Raw genomic sequence first — 18,812 nt, forward strand, 5'->3', positions numbered from 1 at the left:
TATCACAATGGGGATATATTTGGTTTCTTTTTAATTTCATAGGGGTTGTTTTTTGTCTATTTTAAGCACCAGATGAACATCTACATCATTCCTGATGTCACTATAGTGAGATGTGTGAAGGTGGTGGCATCTTAATAATCCGCGACTACCAGTAAAATAGCTTTGTTAGCCCCACCCCCTTAAACCGCTATTGGCCCAGTATCAGACCAACAAAAAAAGATTTGTTAACTTGCTGCATCAGCTTTCTCATTGTTTATTTTCCTTGCTTTGACTGTTTTCTCACAGAGGCTCCCTACAGCGAGACCCCTCCGTCATATGGATATGACCTGGAGCACTCAGAGGAGCACCAGCCTCGCCACGACCCTCTGTCCTACACCGGGTCCCCCTCCTCCTCGCCACGGCTACGCTCAAAGAGCCGAGACACACAGTGCTCCGGCTCTCTGGAATCATCGCTGTCGGTAATATTACCCAGTCAACTCAAGAGACACGTTACCAGGTCTCTCCTCTGCTGTGTTGCACTTCACTGTCCACTTTCCACGCACCATCCAACACTTACAGAAGCTGTGGCTTTTCAGTCTAAGCAGATCAGTTTTAAAATGTAACAGTCGATATCGGGACAGCTCATAATGCCTTTGACTCCTGCTCTGAGGTTTTATGTTTGGTTGTTGTCCATCCATCCCATTCTCATGAACGCAGCATCTTAGGAACTGCTCAAGGAATAGCTTCCCCTTTTTTGTCCTGTTAAACAAGCAACATCTGACAGGAGATCTGTATTGTAACATGCAGTGAATCACAGACCGGCCTTCTCAGGAAAGGTCATGGTTGTTTATCGAACATGCCAGTCTTTCTAAATGAATAGTACTGTATGAAATCTGCACTGGGAGAGAGAATAATAAACATTCACTTAAAGGGATAGTTCAACATTTTGGCAAATTGACCCATTACCATAAGGAGTTGTTTTCGAGGCAAATCTGATCCCGACAGGAACGCGCATCAGTGGTTTTGGATGAATTTACCTCAAAAACAACTCTGTTTCGTAACGTTCTGTTATAATCTAATAGTGTGGTGAATGTGCAGGTCACAACTTGTCCACAAGAGCGTTTTGGAGTTGTTGGATTCTGCTCTGCTCCGCCGTTCTAAAAATAGCTTGCACTGACAATTAAAAGTAACGAACCTACTCCTAAAACTATAGGGATTATGGCTATGGGCCAATTTGCCAAATTTTTAACTATGCCTTTAATCGTTTACACTTCCACAAAGCTCCCTATGCAAACTCAACAGCGACACCATCTCATTGACCCTACTGTAATGACATCCATGACTCCTCCAGAGCCACAGACGACACTAGCTGTGTATTTCACGATGAGCGAACTTGGCTTCCTGTGTAAAACCAGTGGAGTGTCTCAGACGGCTGAAGAAGGCCTCTGGCAAGGCGTTCAAACAGCTGCTCCAGCTGAGGCATCCAGAGGCCACCAATAAAACCCAGAGTTCAGCGTACAGCTCAGCACAGATGGAAGTGCTTCTGACTGTGAGGCAGGGCGTTGCTGAACAGGACTGTATACACTCAGCAAACTCAGTGTGGGCAAACAGATGCTCCCCTCCCCCCTCTGCCGTGTTCCCGTCCTATCTGTGGTGTTTCTTATCCTCTGATGTATACACTTTGTGATCTTCAAAGCTTAAGTCATGATGGAGGCTTCACTCAGCATTTTTTATCCGGCCGACATAAAGAAGCAGCTTGATAAAGCCCCTCTCGACGCTCCGGTGAGCTTCTTCTTACTGTCACGATAGCCCGCACCAGGATGACTGATGGATTTAACCTGTGTGGAGTTAAAAAAAACTCAGAGACACATTTGTCTTCCTTAAGGTGCTAGGAGTCTGTGGTTCAGGCCGCCTGGAATCTCAAACTCCCACAGAGTTTAATCAAATCTGGTCCGTCCGAAGCCCACAACAACAATATCTGCAGCCAGAGGTTTGCAGACGTGTGGGGGAGGTTTATTAAAGATCCAACATATTTTCAGGTCACGTATGTTGGACGTGAGTCTTTTGTGTTGTTGCGAAACGTGTTCCTCTTCGTCTGATTGTTTTCTCTCTCCGCCGTGGTGGTGTCAGGTGGAGCTGGATCAGGAGAAGGGGCTGGAGATGAGAAAGTGGGTTTTGTCAGGAATCCTGGCCAGTGAGGAGACATACCTCAGCCACCTGGAGGCCCTGCTCATAGTATGTGAAGATAATAACACACACACACACACACACAAAATCATTTCCCAGACAAATTAAAATTGGCTCACAAAAGAAAATAAACTGCTGATATTTTGCATTTACTTTGTGACTCAGTGTAACTTTTGAAAGAACAAATAATCAGTTCTTCCTCTTAAAAATTAGAAGTTGGCTTACTCAGCTCAATACAGTGTTAGGTTGGTTTTAGAGACTACTGTTAGTGCTGTTTGACTCTGAGTCAAGTGAGACCATATCATATAACCTTTTGGAAGAAGTAACATAAATGGAGAATGAAAACATGTTCTCTAACATGAACTGTGTTTATTCATCCAGCCCATGAAGCCTCTGCGGGCCGCAGCCACAACGTCCCAACCAATGCTGACTATCCAGCAGATAGAGACCATCTTCTTCAAAGTACCGGAGCTTCATGAGATCCACAAGGACTTCTACGACGCTCTGCTGCCCCGAGTCCAGGACTGGAGCCACCAGCAGTGTGTGGGCGACCTCTTCCAGAAACTGGTACGGAGGTCATGTGTTTTGTCTTTTTTCTTTTTTGGGTAATTCACTTTTTATTGATTTTCAGCAGAAAAAAGACAGTGTAGTATACTGTATTATGTACATGCTATAACTGTAGCCTGAACCACAAGTTAAAATAGAGCCAAAACAGAACATCTACAAAAAAAACATAGGGAGACCAACAGAGCCAGAGCATCATAAGCATACAGTATATATACACTGACACCTACACAGATACAAATGAAGACTGATGGAAAGAGTTAAAAGGAAAAGGTGCAAACAACCAGTGTATCAGGTTACAGCTGTATAAGGGCCCTGTATTTCCATATATATGTCTTCTGTATATATCAGTGTGTAATAGTCTGTTCATAGGAAGAAATCTTGGCCATTTCATCAAACCACTACCTCACCAATAGTTTAGTTTTCCAATGTTGCAACACTATCCTGCATCCAGTAATAAGTGCTGTACTGCACCATGCGATCTGGTGGACATTTAGCCCACTTTCCTTCAGCAGCACACTCAATAGACAAAGCAGCGGTTGTTGTACCAGTATTGATAAAGTATGTAATCTTAGATTATAGTCAATCTAACATGGGGCATGAATACAACATATGTAAGGAAGTGCCACATCTCCAACATGGGTCAGAGTTTCTAGTCCTCACCGTACCATTTCACACGGGGTGCAATAAATCCTAAAAGAGGTCATGGATTTTGTTGATGTTGTAAAAGTCCAGAATGCAAAGACTGGTCTTGTTCCCATTATCTCCCATCTGCTGTCATGAGTAAGTGTGTAAACACAAGCTTACCTGGTCATTCATTAACAGTGGAAATCTATCAATGCTGTGTAAATGTTATCAACACAAATATAATAAATCACTGCTTCTGTCAAATTAAAAATGCGATTTTTAGATTTTTATGGTTCAATTCTTTCAAGGTAACTTTGAAGGGAAACGTGTCATATCCATGTTCCAGGGCTAAGGCAATAAAAACCTGTTTCTCCACTTCTTTTGACTGATTTCGAAAGTAGCACAGAACCATTAGGCAGTAAACAAGGAAGTTGGAGAGCAATAGAATGAAAAGCATCTGATGAGCTCACATGAGTGTGATGTTGTAATAACTGTTGAATTTGTAAAACATTTACATGAGTTGAACTTGAGTACCTACAGTACACACAGTTAGGTACAGTAAGGCGTGCCCTTCAGCTGATTTACTGTAAGCATCAAATAACAGGATCAAACTGTGTCTTGATTTTTGATCAAACAGACCAATACTCCTCAGGTCGGTAACTTTTAGAAACTAATTATAGCTTAAATGTCATGCCTTGATCATTAATGATCGTTAAAAGAGCGGGGGACTTTCTGGGTAAAAAAAAGAAAAGAAAAGGTGGGAGTCTCTGGCTTTTAGTAATGCTCCGTGGACCTTGTAGTGCACATGTGAGTAGACTGCCTGGAGTCATCTCCTGGCCAGATAAAAGCCTCGCTACACCACATGACAAGCAGTAAAGGAGAACAAAACGCTCCATAGGAGGTCGCTGACTAAAAGCTACCTCAGTGTTTGCTGTTGAGGATGAAAAACACTCGTGCACACACAGATTTATATATAGACACGTGAGCCAACATTGTATCGCACTGATTTGTATTAGTTCCTTCTGCGTTTCCAGCTCATGCAACGTTATTGTGCACAGTGACACTGCAACAAACCCAGTGATGATAATGAACTGATAAACTCTACTTTCGCTGTCGTAGAAGGAGTCTAATCAGTACTGTACTTGTTCCCTGTTAGGCCAGCCAGCTGGGAGTGTACCGGGCCTTTGTGGATAACTATAAGGTTGCTGTGGAGACGGCGGACAAGTGCTGCCAGGCAAACGCTCAGTTTGCAGAGATATCAGAGGTATGCAATCACGCTACACCCAGCGGGGATGCAGCCGGCCGGCGTTTGGTGCTGTACAGCTGCCCGGGACAAGTGATGACAGAGCAGCTTTCAGCAGCCCTCGCAGTGCACGGAGCTGAGCAGCTCTTTACAGCAGTGCTGATTGTTTTAATTGAGCTTTAGGGCAGTTGCTCTGGTTTAATGAGCGTATTTTTTTTTCTCATCATTCACTCTGGTGTCATCTTCCCTGCCAGAATCTCAAGGTCAAAAGCACGAAGGACTGCAAAGACCAGTCGGCTAAAAACTCACTGGAAAGTAAGTACTGAGTGAAATGAATGGCCATCCTCCACATTAATCAATATGTGCTATAAGCAGCTGAGCTGTGACTGGGCCTCTTGCGCTGACTCTTCCTCCTCCACAGCTCTTCTCTACAAACCTGTGGACAGAGTGACGCGCAGCACGCTGGTTCTGCATGTAAGTCCAGTCCGCACTCACAGAAATCTGCTGCATCTAATCTGTGTGATGGTTTTTTGGATTTAGTTTCTCATATATTTCTCTTTATATTCAAGGATCTCCTGAAGCACACGCCCTCCAGCCACCCAGACTATCCACTGCTACAGGACGCCCTGCGCATCTCCCAGAACTTCCTCTCCAGCATTAATGAAGAGATCACACCGCGCAGACAGTCCATGACGGTTAAGAAGGGAGAGGTCAGTTCAGCAGCTTCATCAGCTCACAGTTACACTGATGACGCTATGACTCACGGTTGATAAACCTGACTGCAAATAAATGTGCTCAGGCCTGCCCGAAACACGAATGCCAACATAGTCGGTTTGTGGCAAATAAATCAACAAGGATCATCAACTTTCCTCTTGAAATAAACACATGCAGCCCACAGACGGACAAATTAAGAGTAGGTGCAGCTTGTTCTCTTTTGTGGACCGGATTGTCTTTTGCCAAGGACAACTTCGGTGGTTTGGAAGGTGTGGTGGTTTGGAAGGCTTGGCACCATCACACTGACTCCTGGGGCCGCTCCCACTTTTGTACGGTTTTATATAATTATGTCCGGTGTGTGTCGGCTAACTCACAGGAGCAGCCCAGTTCTGTCATGCAGACGGCGTTTAGGAGAACTGAGCTTGATTTTGAACACGTTCGTTTTTTATTTTCATATGTATCTTTTTTTTTATATACAGGCTTTTTTTTTCTCAGATTACACCACCAATTTTCACCAGATCACTCTGAATGGGACGTGAATCTGTGGACCTGAGTTTTTCTTTTTCTTTTTATAATTTAATTTTTTTAGTTATGTATAACTAACTAACTAACTGACAGACTGAACTTGCCACTTCCAGAGCTATGCAGTAATGTGGCTAAAATGTAGTCAATCAAGCACTTAATTGATAGACCAGGTGATTATATGTACAGTAGGTTAGGTTTTCATCTCCCTACAACAATGTAATAACCAGTGCACAGCCTTTTAGAGCAGTGGCATTTCTTTGATTCAGGATTATTTCTGCCTCAGTGGTTACCGTCACATCTCGGCTATTGACAGTAAAAAAGCTGAGAGCACAAGGTGTCTGGAAGCTGCAATAAAACCCTGAGTGTGTGTGAGTCAGGTTGCTGCTGACTCATCTCTGCCTGTCTGCTGTAGTCGAGGAGGAAGTGGAGCGTAGAGGAAGCTCGTGACAAAAGCCTCGAGAAACAACTGGAGGCGAGGGTCTCTGTGTCACACACCAGGAACACCCGTCGATTAACTCGGCTCTCACTCCCATCCGTCCCTGCCGCGGCGTTCGACCCCCGCTTCCCAGAAACGACCCGCGGCCCGACCCGCCTTATCTACTTCTGTCTAACCCAGCCTGCTACGCCGGGTGTGTGTATACCGACTCGCCCATGCTTCCTGACCCCACCAACACCAGCAGCATGCAGCTCAGGACTCTGATTCAGATGACCTGAGTGAGAACTTCCTCTGTTTTTCCTGGGAACTGGCCCGAGCCAACCAGGGTGGGATACGAAATCAAAGAAAGTTCTTGGGAACATTCTTCTGCATGTCGTCTGGGAAGTCTGAAAATCCCACAGGAAGATTGACAGATAGCATACCAGCCCATGACAGTGGGCAAGTTTTTAAATACAGGTTTGGTCGTCGTACGCGATCATCTCTGGAACTAAATCTGACAACCCATTGTTGTCAATGTTTTGCGCCCGTAGCTGCCTGTAATTACCACGACCATTTAAACCCACGAGTTTGCTTAGCCCCATCTCGTGTGCATGCCTCAGTGCCCAGTGTCTCGTAGAGCATAAAAAAGCAGGAGCAGATTCCTGTGTCTGCAGGGCGTGAGCGCTGCGTGGTGGTTTTTTCCATTGGATTATTGACTGTTTGTGGTCATGTTTGTGTGACAAAACAATAAGCGGATGTAACCCTGCTACCTCGACTTTTCTGAAAACCAGGACACTACTGGTGCCTCTCCAGCCTGCTCGTAAGCAGCTGAACTGGAGCGTGCAGAGGAAAGCCACGCCGCAGTGATTTCCTTGTTTTCGTGGAGCCGCGGCCGGTGTGCGATGGTCGAAAGTCTCACATGGCCACTGTCACTGTAAACAGCCTTAGACCCGAGGTCAAGAGGCAGAGTGGGAATTTGAGATGCGTGCTGCTGCAGGAAGAGGCCACGTCATCACATCCACCTCTAATCTCAGGCTGGATGACGAGGGGGCAGGAAGCACAAGACTACAATCTATTTCCGCGAAACACAGATCATCAGAACGTCAGACCTCGTCTACACTTACTGTCTTGTTTTGGTTGCATTATATGTGATTTATTGTTTTGTTTATTTTCATTTTAAAGCAGCAGAATAACCACAGGCTGAACAATAATGTAAAAATATGTGCAACCATCAGCGTAAAATCAATGTTTCTGTGTAATGTAAAACTCTCAGCAGCTCCGTGTGTTTCACATGTTTGTTTTTTGGTGCAGTAATTTTGTTCCTGAACACTTTGATCAGCGAGTGTAAAGACTGTATTTCTGGTTTCCTGTTGGCAGAACCGTCAGCTGCTGAGGGATCGTTTCATGGTGGAGCTGGTGGAAGGTTCCAGGAAACTCCGTCACGTCTTCCTCTTCACCGACCTGCTGCTCTGCACCAAGCTGAAGAAACAGGCCGCGGGGTGAGTCTGGGTCAGCGTCCAGCCGGAGGGTAGAGACGGAGGCATGTGACCCACAGGTTCAAATCCCAGGGTTGTTGGGGAATGATGGTTGCTCCACCCAAACAGACAATAAACGTGTTAACGCAAACCCTGTGCAGTTATATCTTTATAAAATCTATGTCAGGCTCTTGTGCTATTACCTGTAAGGATGGTACAAATCTGCATACAGTTGACAGTTTTAAATATTTAGGTGTATGGCTTGATTCTAATCTTTCATTCAAATCTCACATTGATCATATATTGCACAAAGTAAACTTTGGTCTCGGTACTCTTTACCGCTCTCAACACTGTTGTACATTAAAAGTTAGGAAGAAACTTGCTACCCAACTGCTATTTCCTTTACTTGACTATTGTGATGTTGTCTATCTCAATGCTCCTAAATCTGTTCTAGCCCCGCTAAACACTGCTTACAACAGAATTTGTAGATTTGAGATGGACCTACCTACTGCCCATTTCTGAGTCCTTGATGCTATGTACAGCTACTACAATGATATGCATTCAAGTTAACTGCTTGTAATAGCTCACTGTTTCTTGTATGCTTAGGCTGTAATGTTTGTAATGTCTGGATTATTCTTTCCAGTGTCTGTGTGTGAATGTTGTATGTATGTTGTATTTGTTATGTGTTTCTATTCTTTTTTCCTTATCCTTCTTTCTTATTTTTACTTGGGACCCCCTCGAAAACGAGGTGATACACCTCAAGGGGTTAATCCTAATAAAGAAATTTGAAATAAAGCTTGTGCTTACATTCACACAGTTATCACAATTATCAGGTGAAGAAAATGTATTGATACGTGTCATCCTCCAACAGGAAAGGGCAGCAGTATGACTGTAAGTGGTACATCCCCCTGGCTGACCTGACCTTCCAGACCATCGAGGACTGTGAGTCCACCCCCATCCCCCTGGTCCAGGACGAGGAAATAGACGCGATGAAGATTAAAATCTCTCAGATCAAGAACGAGATCCAGAGGGAAAAGGTGAGGAAAAGCAGAAACTCAAAGCTAACCCACACAGAACACAGGGAAACACGGTACCGACGTTGTTGACAGACAGACAGATAGATAGACAGATAGATAGACAGATAGATAGATAGATAGATAGATAGATAGATAGATAGATAGATAGATAGATAGATAGATAGATAGATGATATATATATATATATATTTTAATCTACTTTTATGTTTCATTGGTACAGTTGAGAGCTTGGTTTTTTTGCATTTCACTGCACAGTTTTTTAACCTTGGTTTTAGCTTTTCATGTGACCAATAAACGTATCTATCTATCTATCTATCTATCTATCTATCTATCTATCTATCTATCTATCTATCTATCTATCTATCTATCTATCTATCTATCTATCTAAATCTATTAGTGATGTGCAAAAACATCACAACAATCTACCTAATCTGATGACAAACTAAAACAGAATTAATCATATATACTACATATACTATAAGCATAAGAAGTGCTAATAAAATTTTATTATTAAATGTGAACAGAATAATGTGTGTAGACAGCAGGTCTGTGTTTTGTTAACCCTGCTATTGTTTGACTGCAGAGAACCACCAAGGGACCCAAGGTGATCGAGCGCTTGAGGAAGAAGTTATCAGAGCAGGAGTCACTGCTGCTCCTCATGTCCCCCAACATGGCGTTCAGAGTGGCCAACAGAAATGGAAAGGTGAGTCACAGGATGTCTGAGGCCTTTTCTAGAACCCTTCGTGGATACAGACCAAGAATTTTGGCTGATGATTTGCTTTTTCCTTTTAATGAGTTTTTAATAGATAGTACTGTATATTCAGCCTTATCTTATTTCCTCTGAACGAACCAACTGTTCACTCTGGCTTCTGCTGCACTCTGCTGTTGATGGCGTGAAATGACAGCAGGAGATACTCAGCTCCTTCGTTTCTTTCAGGGATTCATGTTTCTCATCTCATCTGACTACGAGCGTGCTGAATGGAGGGAGATGATTCGAGAGCAGCAGAAGAAATGTGAGTGTTTCTTTCTGACGTTATAGAGTAGACGGCAGGAATGTTGTAAATATTTTTGGGGTATCTTTTTTTCTATGACTAACAATCACCTTGGCTGTGTCCTGCAGGTTTTAAAAGCTTCTCTCTGACCTCTCTGGAGCTGCAGATGCTCACAAACTCATGTGTGAAGCTCCAGACTGTTCACACTATCCCAATGACCATGAATAAAGAAGGTAGGGTTCATTTTACACAGCAGGGGATTTAATATGTCTCTTAATACAGTGTGTCCTCAGTGTCTGTGTTGTAACTGAACTCTTCCCTCCACAGATGATGAATCTCCTGGTTTATACGGCTTCCTTAACGTCATCGTCCACTCAGCATCAGGGCTCAAACAGAGCTTAAGTAAGTGGCTCGTTGGCCTGTTTTTTCAATCCGTAATCATATCACTGACAATTCCGCAGGTTGCACGTGGTGTCACATCATCCTCTGTGTCAGTGCTTTACCCACCCTCTCCCTCTCCCTCTCCCTCCCCCTCGCCCCCCCTTCTCCGTGGCTGTCAGCTGGGAGGGCAGCTGCAGGGGAACAAGTGGGATTAGCCCAGGAACACAGTGTACAAGCCGCCTCAAATATGTCTGTGGCCTCTCCAGTCGCTGCCTGCTTACACTCACGTTTTGCTCTCTTATTACAAAACCCAGTCGGGCAATAGTCTGTGGCATGGTTCACCCAGCTGGGGGTCCACTCCCTTTGACATGCCTTGATATCCTCAGACAGCAGCAGTAGAGCTGTAACCATACAGGAGAGAAAACTCTTAACCGGCGTGAGGTCAAAGAAGACCTTGTCCGGGTGTGTCTGTCTCAACCCACAGTCATTAACCTGATGAATCTTTTCAGTTTCATTTTGATTCAGCTTTGAAAATGAGTTTCACTTCTGCCCCCTAGATCTTTACTGCTCCCTGGAGGTGGATTCTTTCGGCTACTTTGTCAACAAAGCCAAAACACGAGTGTACAGAGACTCCACAGAGCCCAACTGGAATGAGGTGAGAGTGCAAACCAGAGGGGAGAAAGGCCATGTCCACCTTCAGTGTCAACTGCTGTGTCTCCATTAAAGGGATAGTTCAACATTTTGGCACATTGGCCCAATGCTATAATCCCTATAGTTTTAGGAGTAGGTTCGTTACCTTTAATTGTCGGTGCAAGCTAGTTTTAGAACGGCAGAGCAGAGCCGCGAGCTGCTCAGAGCTACGCTACAGAGGCTAATGGGATTTCTTGGTTTCCCCCATCAAACTCATCAAATACACAATCCAACAACTCCAAAACGCTCTGGTGGACAAGTTGTGACCTGCACATTCCCCACGCTATGAGATAATAACAGGACGTTACGAGACAGAGTTGTTTTCTAGGTAAACGCAGAGACAGCTTGCTGAAAAACCGCCCCCGACGGGAACGCCCATCAGCGGTTTTGCATGAATTTACCTCGAAAACAACTCTGTCTGGTAACGTTGTGTTATTATCTCATAGCGTGGTGAATGTGCAGGTCACAACTTGTCCACCAGAGCGTTTTGGAGTTGTTGGATTGTGTATTTGATGAGTTTGATGAGGGAAACCAAGAAATCCCATGAGCCTCTGTAGCGTAGCTCTGAGCAGCTCGCGGCTCTGCTCCGCCATTCTAAAAATAGCTTGCACCAACAAATAAAGGTTACGAACCTACTCCTAAAACTATAGGGATTATGGCAATGGGCCAAAATGTTGAAATATCCCTTTAAAGAACTGTGTTTCTAAGAGACGAATTGTATGACATTAATTAAAGGGTATCAGGTTAGGAATGAGCCCTGGATGTTTAGGAGAACTGTTGACTGGATGTAACATGCTGTGCACTGGGCTGAAACCTCCAGTAACAACCTCTGCTCTGTTTCTGTGCAAGGAGTTTGAGATCGAACTGGAGGGCTCTCAGACTCTGAGGCTGCTCTGTTATGAGAAGTGCTGCAGCAAAAGCAAGCAGAGCAAAGAGGACGGAGAGCTGACCGATAAGATCATGGCCAAAGGACAGATAAAGGTACGGACGGACACACGAGGAAAAACCGGGGTCAGAAGTTCTTTATGATCTTAAGAAACACTCGAGGGCCAGGTGGGTGTGGTTTTCAGACAGTGTCAGTTTGCACATGGAGTCAGAGCAGTACTACTGTAGGGTTCTGTGCATCAAAGCCATGTCAAAAACAATAGCACATGCTCTTATGCAGAATTTAATACATAACATAAAGAAAACATGAAGGTAAGCATCATTTAAACTAGGTTATTAAAAAAGTAGCTTCAAGATAACTGTGATACTGAGAAGGACATTTCTGTCTTTTTGTGCTGCAGTTTCTCATTTCTAATCAGTCAACCCTTACACCAAGATGGATTTCTCATTTAATTTAGGATGGAGCCAGACCAGCTGCCTCCCTATGTTTCCAGTCTGTGTTTCCGTGATCAGTTGAATTTATTCCCCAAAACTGTCCCTTTAAAGCCACTCACAGAAAAGTAAAATGCATAAACTTTTTAACACTTAATATAAGTCCTCCAAAATCTCTGGTTTGATAAAAGCTTTCAAATAAAATATCTAATCAGAAAATCAAACTAAAAAAGTCAATATTTACTCAGTGGGACCCTAAATCTATCTGACTGCACTGCCACTGCAACAATGGCCGCCATGTGGAGCGACTCTACTGACTCCAGTTCCTCTTCAGTGGCGTCGCCTCTGCTCCACTGACCACAGGAACGTTTTGGGGCTAATCCTGCCCTGTGGGCCGTCGTCACCGCTGAAAGAGAAATGAGTGGTGAGGTTGCTTGTGGGTCACTTGAGCCCGACCCCTGATAGGGTGTTGTTGTGACAGGGGGCAGATTAGACTTTGGGTTGACCAAATGTAGCCACTGGCACGGCTCCAGGGTCCGACAGAGGGAGAGAGACGCGGAGCGCTCTTTGATCAGCCAGTGAAGGGATTTCCCTGCTGGACAGGTGGGTCCAAACACTGCCCCGTCTTAGAGGAAAGTACACGAGGGTGCTGGCAGCCTGGAGACAGGACACCTGCCAGGTATTTCAGGAACTTTCTTGACCTGTATTGTCAGGTCGGACTTTCTGCTTTCTCTGTTGATGTCGACATGAGAATGTTTTTACTTTTTAAATTCACTAGATAGACTCAAGAGGTCAGAAATGAGAGGATGAGAATTCAGTGTTATGATTTCAAGGTTTTCCATTTTGAAAAGATAAAGACTTTCGAATTATATATTTTTTTAAATAGAAAAAAAATAAGCTATTCGAAAAATAAATATAATTGTGAATATGCAGAATATAGGAATTAATTAAAAGATGTAGCCCACTGGTAAATGTTTCTTTGCTATTGTTGTGTTTAAATATTTAGGGTCAGATTTATATATTCAGGTTCCCATGAGATGATATGTGTATGTGTGAGGATCAGAAAGGGAAGGACCTGAGGACCTGCTGTGTGGGAAAAGAAGTTATGTTATTAATATGAGCAAAGGTCTCTGGGAAAGGTCCTTCAGATTAGTGGTTTAACCCATGTATGGGTCATACTAACCGCTGTTTCAGATATGAGGAAGACAAGGCACGTGCGTGCTCTGATGTTAAAGGTCACTAGTACTAATCAGTAATTGGTCCCAGAGGATCTTGTCGAGGCTACCTGAGAGGCAGAGTCACCAGGCAGCGCTCCTCTCAGCCACAGGCGTGAGCGCACTGGTAATGAGGGTAGGAGGGGATTCTCAGGAGTTAATCCCCCAAATCCAGCTGGGAAGTAGAACAACACACAGGCAGCGTGGTTGGCAGACTGCATGGCTTTGTTCCCTTTCTGACTCCCACTGTAATGAAAAGATTTAAGGAGCATAACAATGCCGAGATGTCCAGATGAAGGAGAAAGTTCAGTAACGTTTCGGCCGGACTGCGTCGATGAAAACCGTCAGGAGTGTTGAAAGCGAAAGGATGGATGGCTTGTTGTTCAGGGAAGAAGGACCCGCAGCTCCCACGAGTGCCGTGGTTTAGAAGATCGTGATAATCTACAGGCCAGCGCTGGTGTCTTTGTCCGCTCGTCAATAGTCAGTGAAAGTAACATTTTAAGAGTTTAAGAGACTCATGCCAGAGAGGATGAGTGAGAGTAATCCTAATGAGGACGACAGTGTGGATCAGGCCAGCAGTGGTGTGGAGGAAGAGGGAGACACGGCTCCGAGGAAACCCCCGAGCACAGGGGCCCGTCTGTGGGACAGAGTCCGCAGCAGCCTGCTCAGACCAAAGGTAAAGACACAGACGGAGAGCTGACAGAGACAGACAGAGAGCTGACAGAGACAGACAGAGAGCTGCGGCCAGGTCTGAACTGTTCTGAGGACCAAGGAGACTTTGGTCTCCTCTCATTTTTAAAACCTTCTTTTATTTGACTTTATCTTACATTTCTACTGGGATATTCTCTGCCAGGATTTAGATGCCAGCATTGTGCCGCCTGTGATTCTCTTTGGAAAAAAAGTATTATGTAAGAAAATAGATTTTCACTGAGTAGAGGATTATCTGAATGAGATTTGATGGTTTCTTGGGTGAAAGGACATCTGCCGTGTTGGCGGGCCTAGCGCTTAGCAGCAGGGACGTGATGTTACCACGTTCCTCATGCCTGATCACTGTAGATAAAGGGTGGTAGACAGTTGGTATTAGTCAGATGACAAAAATAGATCAGTCACATGAGTGAGCACCACCATATGGTTTATGTTTATGTGAGTCAACTAATGAAGCAGGTGATGTGATTATATTTACCTGTATGTATTCATCTGTATAGAAACTCACTCCTCTACACTCACTTTTACTGTTATACAGTAATATGTAATGTGTGTCTTATTTAAAGTTCATAGGGTTCAAATATTTCCTGGTTTTAGAGAATCAGAAATGACACTGAAGAGAAATAAAACAAAGTATGTCTTCTTTTTTGTTTCAGCTGGATCCACAGACACTGCAGAGCAAAGACTGGCAGAGGACGGTCATCGCCATGAATGGAGTAAGTGTTTTCAGGCACTCGCTGAAAAAGTAGGGGAACTAACAGCTTCCAGTTTGGAGATTAGGGAAGAAATCACCGTGAAACTATTGTTTTATTTGTTTAAAGGGGAAAAAGGTGATTTCACCTCTTTGTGTAGTTCAGGTTTGACAACTTTATATTTGGCGGGTTTTTGATGTAGACACTGTTTTATGGACTCAATGCAAAAAAAGTGAACTTGGCCTTTTTTGTTTTCATAAATAGAGTTCAATTTTGACAAATCTGGATCTGTGTCTTAAACGGTCTCTGGAGTCTGATAATCTAGTACAGAGCTGTTAGGGTGCATGTGGTTGTTTTTTTTTAGCTCGACCTTGTTTGATGTTTCATCAGAAGAGAACCAGTGAAGCTTTTTTTTTTTTTTTTTTTAAACAAAACTTTTATGAATCTGACAGTAAGTGTTCAAAAGCCTTAAGGCTTGTAATATCAGATCAAACACTAATTTAAAAACATATCACCCTTAAATTTATGTTGACTTAACTTTCCTCATAACCTCCAAATCAGAATCGGATACCAACTTTCGCTTTGTAGATTGAACACCCAACAGTAACGGCTGGATTGTTTCATACAGTAATAACTGAGATACAGCTAAATACAGTAAAGTGAATAATGAAGTAACACAAAATAACAATGAGAGCAGTAACACACTCAGCTCAGTTTCCTACACTTAGTCTGTTGTGGCTGCAGCTGTTGCTCCTGTTATCCTGTTGATGCCACTTGTAGACACAGTCCAGCCAACGGACACACGGGATAGTTTCACACTTTGTAAGCTAACTCACGTCACCATGGAAAGTAACTGGTTTTCTGCACTCTTATTGTTTTATTGCAGATTGAGGTGAAGCTGTCGATGAAATTCGCCAGCAGAGAGTTCAGCCTGAAGAGGATGCCTTCACGGAAACAGTCCGGTGTCTTTGGGGTGAAAATCAATGTAGTGACGAAGTGAGTTGTTAGTCAACACACAGTATATCTGTGTATATTTGGAGTTTTTTCTTGTTCTGGTCAGAAATTTTGAGGTTTCAGTGACTCACTGTAAATGTGAGAGAAATCTTGTGTAATGCAGTAAAAACTGACTCTACTGCTCTGTAAATGACGGCAATTATTTGAATCTTTTTTTTGTTTTTTGAAAATTTGAAATTTTTGATTTTTTCAGGATCAAAGTTACAGTCACCAACTGATAAGACAAAATCAAAGTTAATATCTATGAAGTGGCAAAGTAAAAATGAAATAAACATTATGTACAATAACAGGACAATGGAAAGTGGAAAAAAGAAAAAAAAGAAAAGAAAAATGTAAAAAAGAAAAAAAAATAGAATAATAAAAATGCATTATGCAATAACCAGAGATACAGAAAGAGACAAAGGGTAGCATCACGTATCATGGATCATGCCAAGTTAAACTCCAATACAAGAAATTATATTAGTCAACCTGGTGTGCTGGAAGATTTTCCATGTATTTGATTCATTTTATTCACACACACACACACACACACACACACACAAACAAACACACACACACAGGGAAAATACATACAGTATATATATACATTTCTACAGTGGCTGTGTAAAAGGGGTCACCCCAAGTAGGCTACTTAAATCTTGTAATAGGAGACCAGTGCCAGACAACTTTGTTGTGTTCAAGTGGTCTTATGACAGAGCACATAATACCAGGAAGCTGAAACTGAGCATTCATCTTATTATTTACACTTGTGCTTGTCCTGTTGTATGGAAATGTGTTCTTGATTTAGAGTAACACTGGTGGAAACAATACTTGAACAATGCAGCTTTTAATACGATGTGTTTATTTGTAATCAGCCCCTTGGATATAACTGTGTGACTGTGCCCCCACCAGGCGAGAGCGCTCCAAGGTTCCCCTCATTGTGAGGCAGTGTGTGGAGGAGATCGAGCGGCGAGGGATGGAGGAGGTGGGGATCTACAGGGTGTCTGGAGTGGCAACAGACATCCAGGCGCTGAAGGCTGCGTTTGATTCCAGTGAGTTCAGCCCCAAGTTGATTTTCAATTCAAAAGTGATTTGATAAAAGTAGACGACAGTAAAGACCGAGGCTGGCGGGACCAACCTGCTCGGGTGACTTTCAACGCCTCTTCTCAGTATTCTTTGGTAATCGGTGAACGTTGTCTCCTGCACAGACAACAAGGACGTGTCTCTCATGATGAGGGAGATGGACGTCAACGCCATCGCTGGAACTCTGAAGCTGTATTTCCGTGAGCTGCCGGAGCCTCTTTTCACTGACGAGCTGTACCCCAACTTTGCTGGAGGCATCGGTGAGCTGCTGATTCTGTATTTCTGTGCCATTACGTACATACACTACCAGTCAAAAGTTTGGACGCACCTTCTCATTCACTGTTTTGTCTTTATTTTTATCACTTTCTACATTGTATATTCAAACTGAAGAAATCAAAACTATGAAGGAACACATATGGAGTTATGAAATAAACACAAAAGTGTGCGGCGTTTAGCTCACCTGGTGGAGCGGCCGCCCCATGTTGAGGCTACAGTCCTCACTGTAGGCGGCCCCGCATCGGGCAGCCCTTTCCTGCATGTCATCCCCCTCTCTGCCTCCCCATTTCCTGTCCCTCTCTTCACTGTGCTATCAATTAAAGGCTATAAAAAGCCCAAAAAATCAGTTATCAGTCACCTGACCTAAACCCAATTGAGATGGTTTGGGATGAGCTGGACCACAGAGTGAAGGTAAAACAGCCAACAAGAGCTCAGCTCATCTGGGAACTGAAGCTGATGTCTGAATAGAAAGTTTGCAAAAAGCTGCCATCAAAGCGAAAGGTGGCTACTTTGAAAAATCTAAAACACTTTTGGCTTTGTTTAAGACTTTTTTGTTTAATTTTGATGTCTTCAATATGATTTTACAATGTATAAAGTAATGAAAATAAAGAAAAACGACACAACGTAGTGTACATCCAGTCATCATGTCTTCATGTGTGCTTTTTCCTTGCAGCTCTCTCTGACAGTGTGGCTAAAGAGAGCTGCATGCTCAACCTGCTGCTGTCTCTACCTGAGCCCAATCTGGTCACCTTCCTCTTCGTGCTAGACCACCTAAAGCGGTGAGCAACTTCAGTCAGGATACATGTCAACAATTGTGTGTGTTTTTATTGGTTGTGTCTGACCATGGTGAAAACAGCTGTTAAAGGGATAGTTCAATTGGCCCATTGCCATAATCCCTATAGTCTTGGGAGTAGGTTCGTTACCTTTAGTTGTCGGTGCAAGCTATTTTAAAAATGGCAGAGCAGAGCCGCGAGCTGCTCAGAGCTACGCTATGGAGGCTAATGGGATTTTTTGGTTTCCCTCATTAAACTCATCAAATACACAATCCAACAACTCTCGAAGAGGTAAATGCAGAGGCTGCTTGCCAAAAAACTGCCCCCCCCACCCCGACGGGAAAGTGCATCAGCGGTTTTGCATGAATTTACCTTGAAAACAACTCCGTCTCGTAACGCTCCGTTATTATCTCATAGCGTGGTGAATGTGCAGGTCACAACTTGTCCACCAGAGCGTTTTGGAGTTGTTGGATTGTGTATTTGATGAGTTTGATGAGGGAAACCAAGAAATCCCATGAGCCTCCGTAGCGGCTCTGAGCAGCTCGCGGCTCTGCTCCACTGTTTTAAAAGTAGCTTGCACCGACAATTAAAGGTAACAAACCTACTGCTATGACTATAGGGATTATGGCATTGGGCCAATTTGCCAAAATGTTGAACTAGCCCTTTAATCACAGCTCTATAGTGCGATGATTGTGAGTATCTATAGTTCTGAGTGTCATTTCTTACGTTGCTGTTACAGGGTGGCTGAAAATGAGTGCGTCAACAAGATGTCGCTGCACAATCTGGCCACAGTCTTCGGTCCCACTCTGCTGCGGCCGTCTGAGAAGGACAGCAAGATCTCCAACAGCTCCCAGCCCATCTCCATGAACGACAGCTGGTCCCTAGAGGTCATGGCCCAGGTAAAAACGTGTCCAGACAGACAGTGAGACG

The 18,812-nt window shown here is 43.7% G+C and overlaps 1 protein-coding gene across 1 annotated transcript in view; it reads left to right on the top strand.

Moving 5' to 3' along the window:
* LOC146982161 (breakpoint cluster region protein) overlaps window positions 1-18,812 on the top strand; it is a 38,159-nt gene that overhangs the window by 17,864 nt on the left and 1,483 nt on the right. The window contains exons 3-23 of the mRNA XM_085787740.1: window positions 286-458; window positions 2,110-2,214; window positions 2,548-2,733; window positions 4,514-4,621; window positions 4,855-4,915; window positions 5,022-5,074; window positions 5,170-5,310; window positions 7,632-7,753; window positions 8,601-8,766; window positions 9,350-9,469; window positions 9,704-9,779; window positions 9,887-9,991; window positions 10,086-10,160; window positions 10,697-10,794; window positions 11,679-11,810; window positions 14,722-14,781; window positions 15,644-15,753; window positions 16,663-16,802; window positions 16,959-17,093; window positions 17,783-17,888; window positions 18,622-18,781. Of these exons, the coding sequence (XP_085643866.1) occupies window positions 286-458; window positions 2,110-2,214; window positions 2,548-2,733; window positions 4,514-4,621; window positions 4,855-4,915; window positions 5,022-5,074; window positions 5,170-5,310; window positions 7,632-7,753; window positions 8,601-8,766; window positions 9,350-9,469; window positions 9,704-9,779; window positions 9,887-9,991; window positions 10,086-10,160; window positions 10,697-10,794; window positions 11,679-11,810; window positions 14,722-14,781; window positions 15,644-15,753; window positions 16,663-16,802; window positions 16,959-17,093; window positions 17,783-17,888; window positions 18,622-18,781 (2,432 nt within the window). The remainder of the gene's footprint in view (window positions 1-285; window positions 459-2,109; window positions 2,215-2,547; window positions 2,734-4,513; window positions 4,622-4,854; window positions 4,916-5,021; window positions 5,075-5,169; window positions 5,311-7,631; window positions 7,754-8,600; window positions 8,767-9,349; window positions 9,470-9,703; window positions 9,780-9,886; window positions 9,992-10,085; window positions 10,161-10,696; window positions 10,795-11,678; window positions 11,811-14,721; window positions 14,782-15,643; window positions 15,754-16,662; window positions 16,803-16,958; window positions 17,094-17,782; window positions 17,889-18,621; window positions 18,782-18,812) is intronic.

This window comes from Trachurus japonicus, chromosome 9 (assembly GCF_045865225.1).
Source record: "Trachurus japonicus isolate A0001 chromosome 9, Traja_1.0".
Lineage (NCBI taxonomy): Eukaryota > Metazoa > Chordata > Actinopteri > Carangiformes > Carangidae > Trachurus > Trachurus japonicus.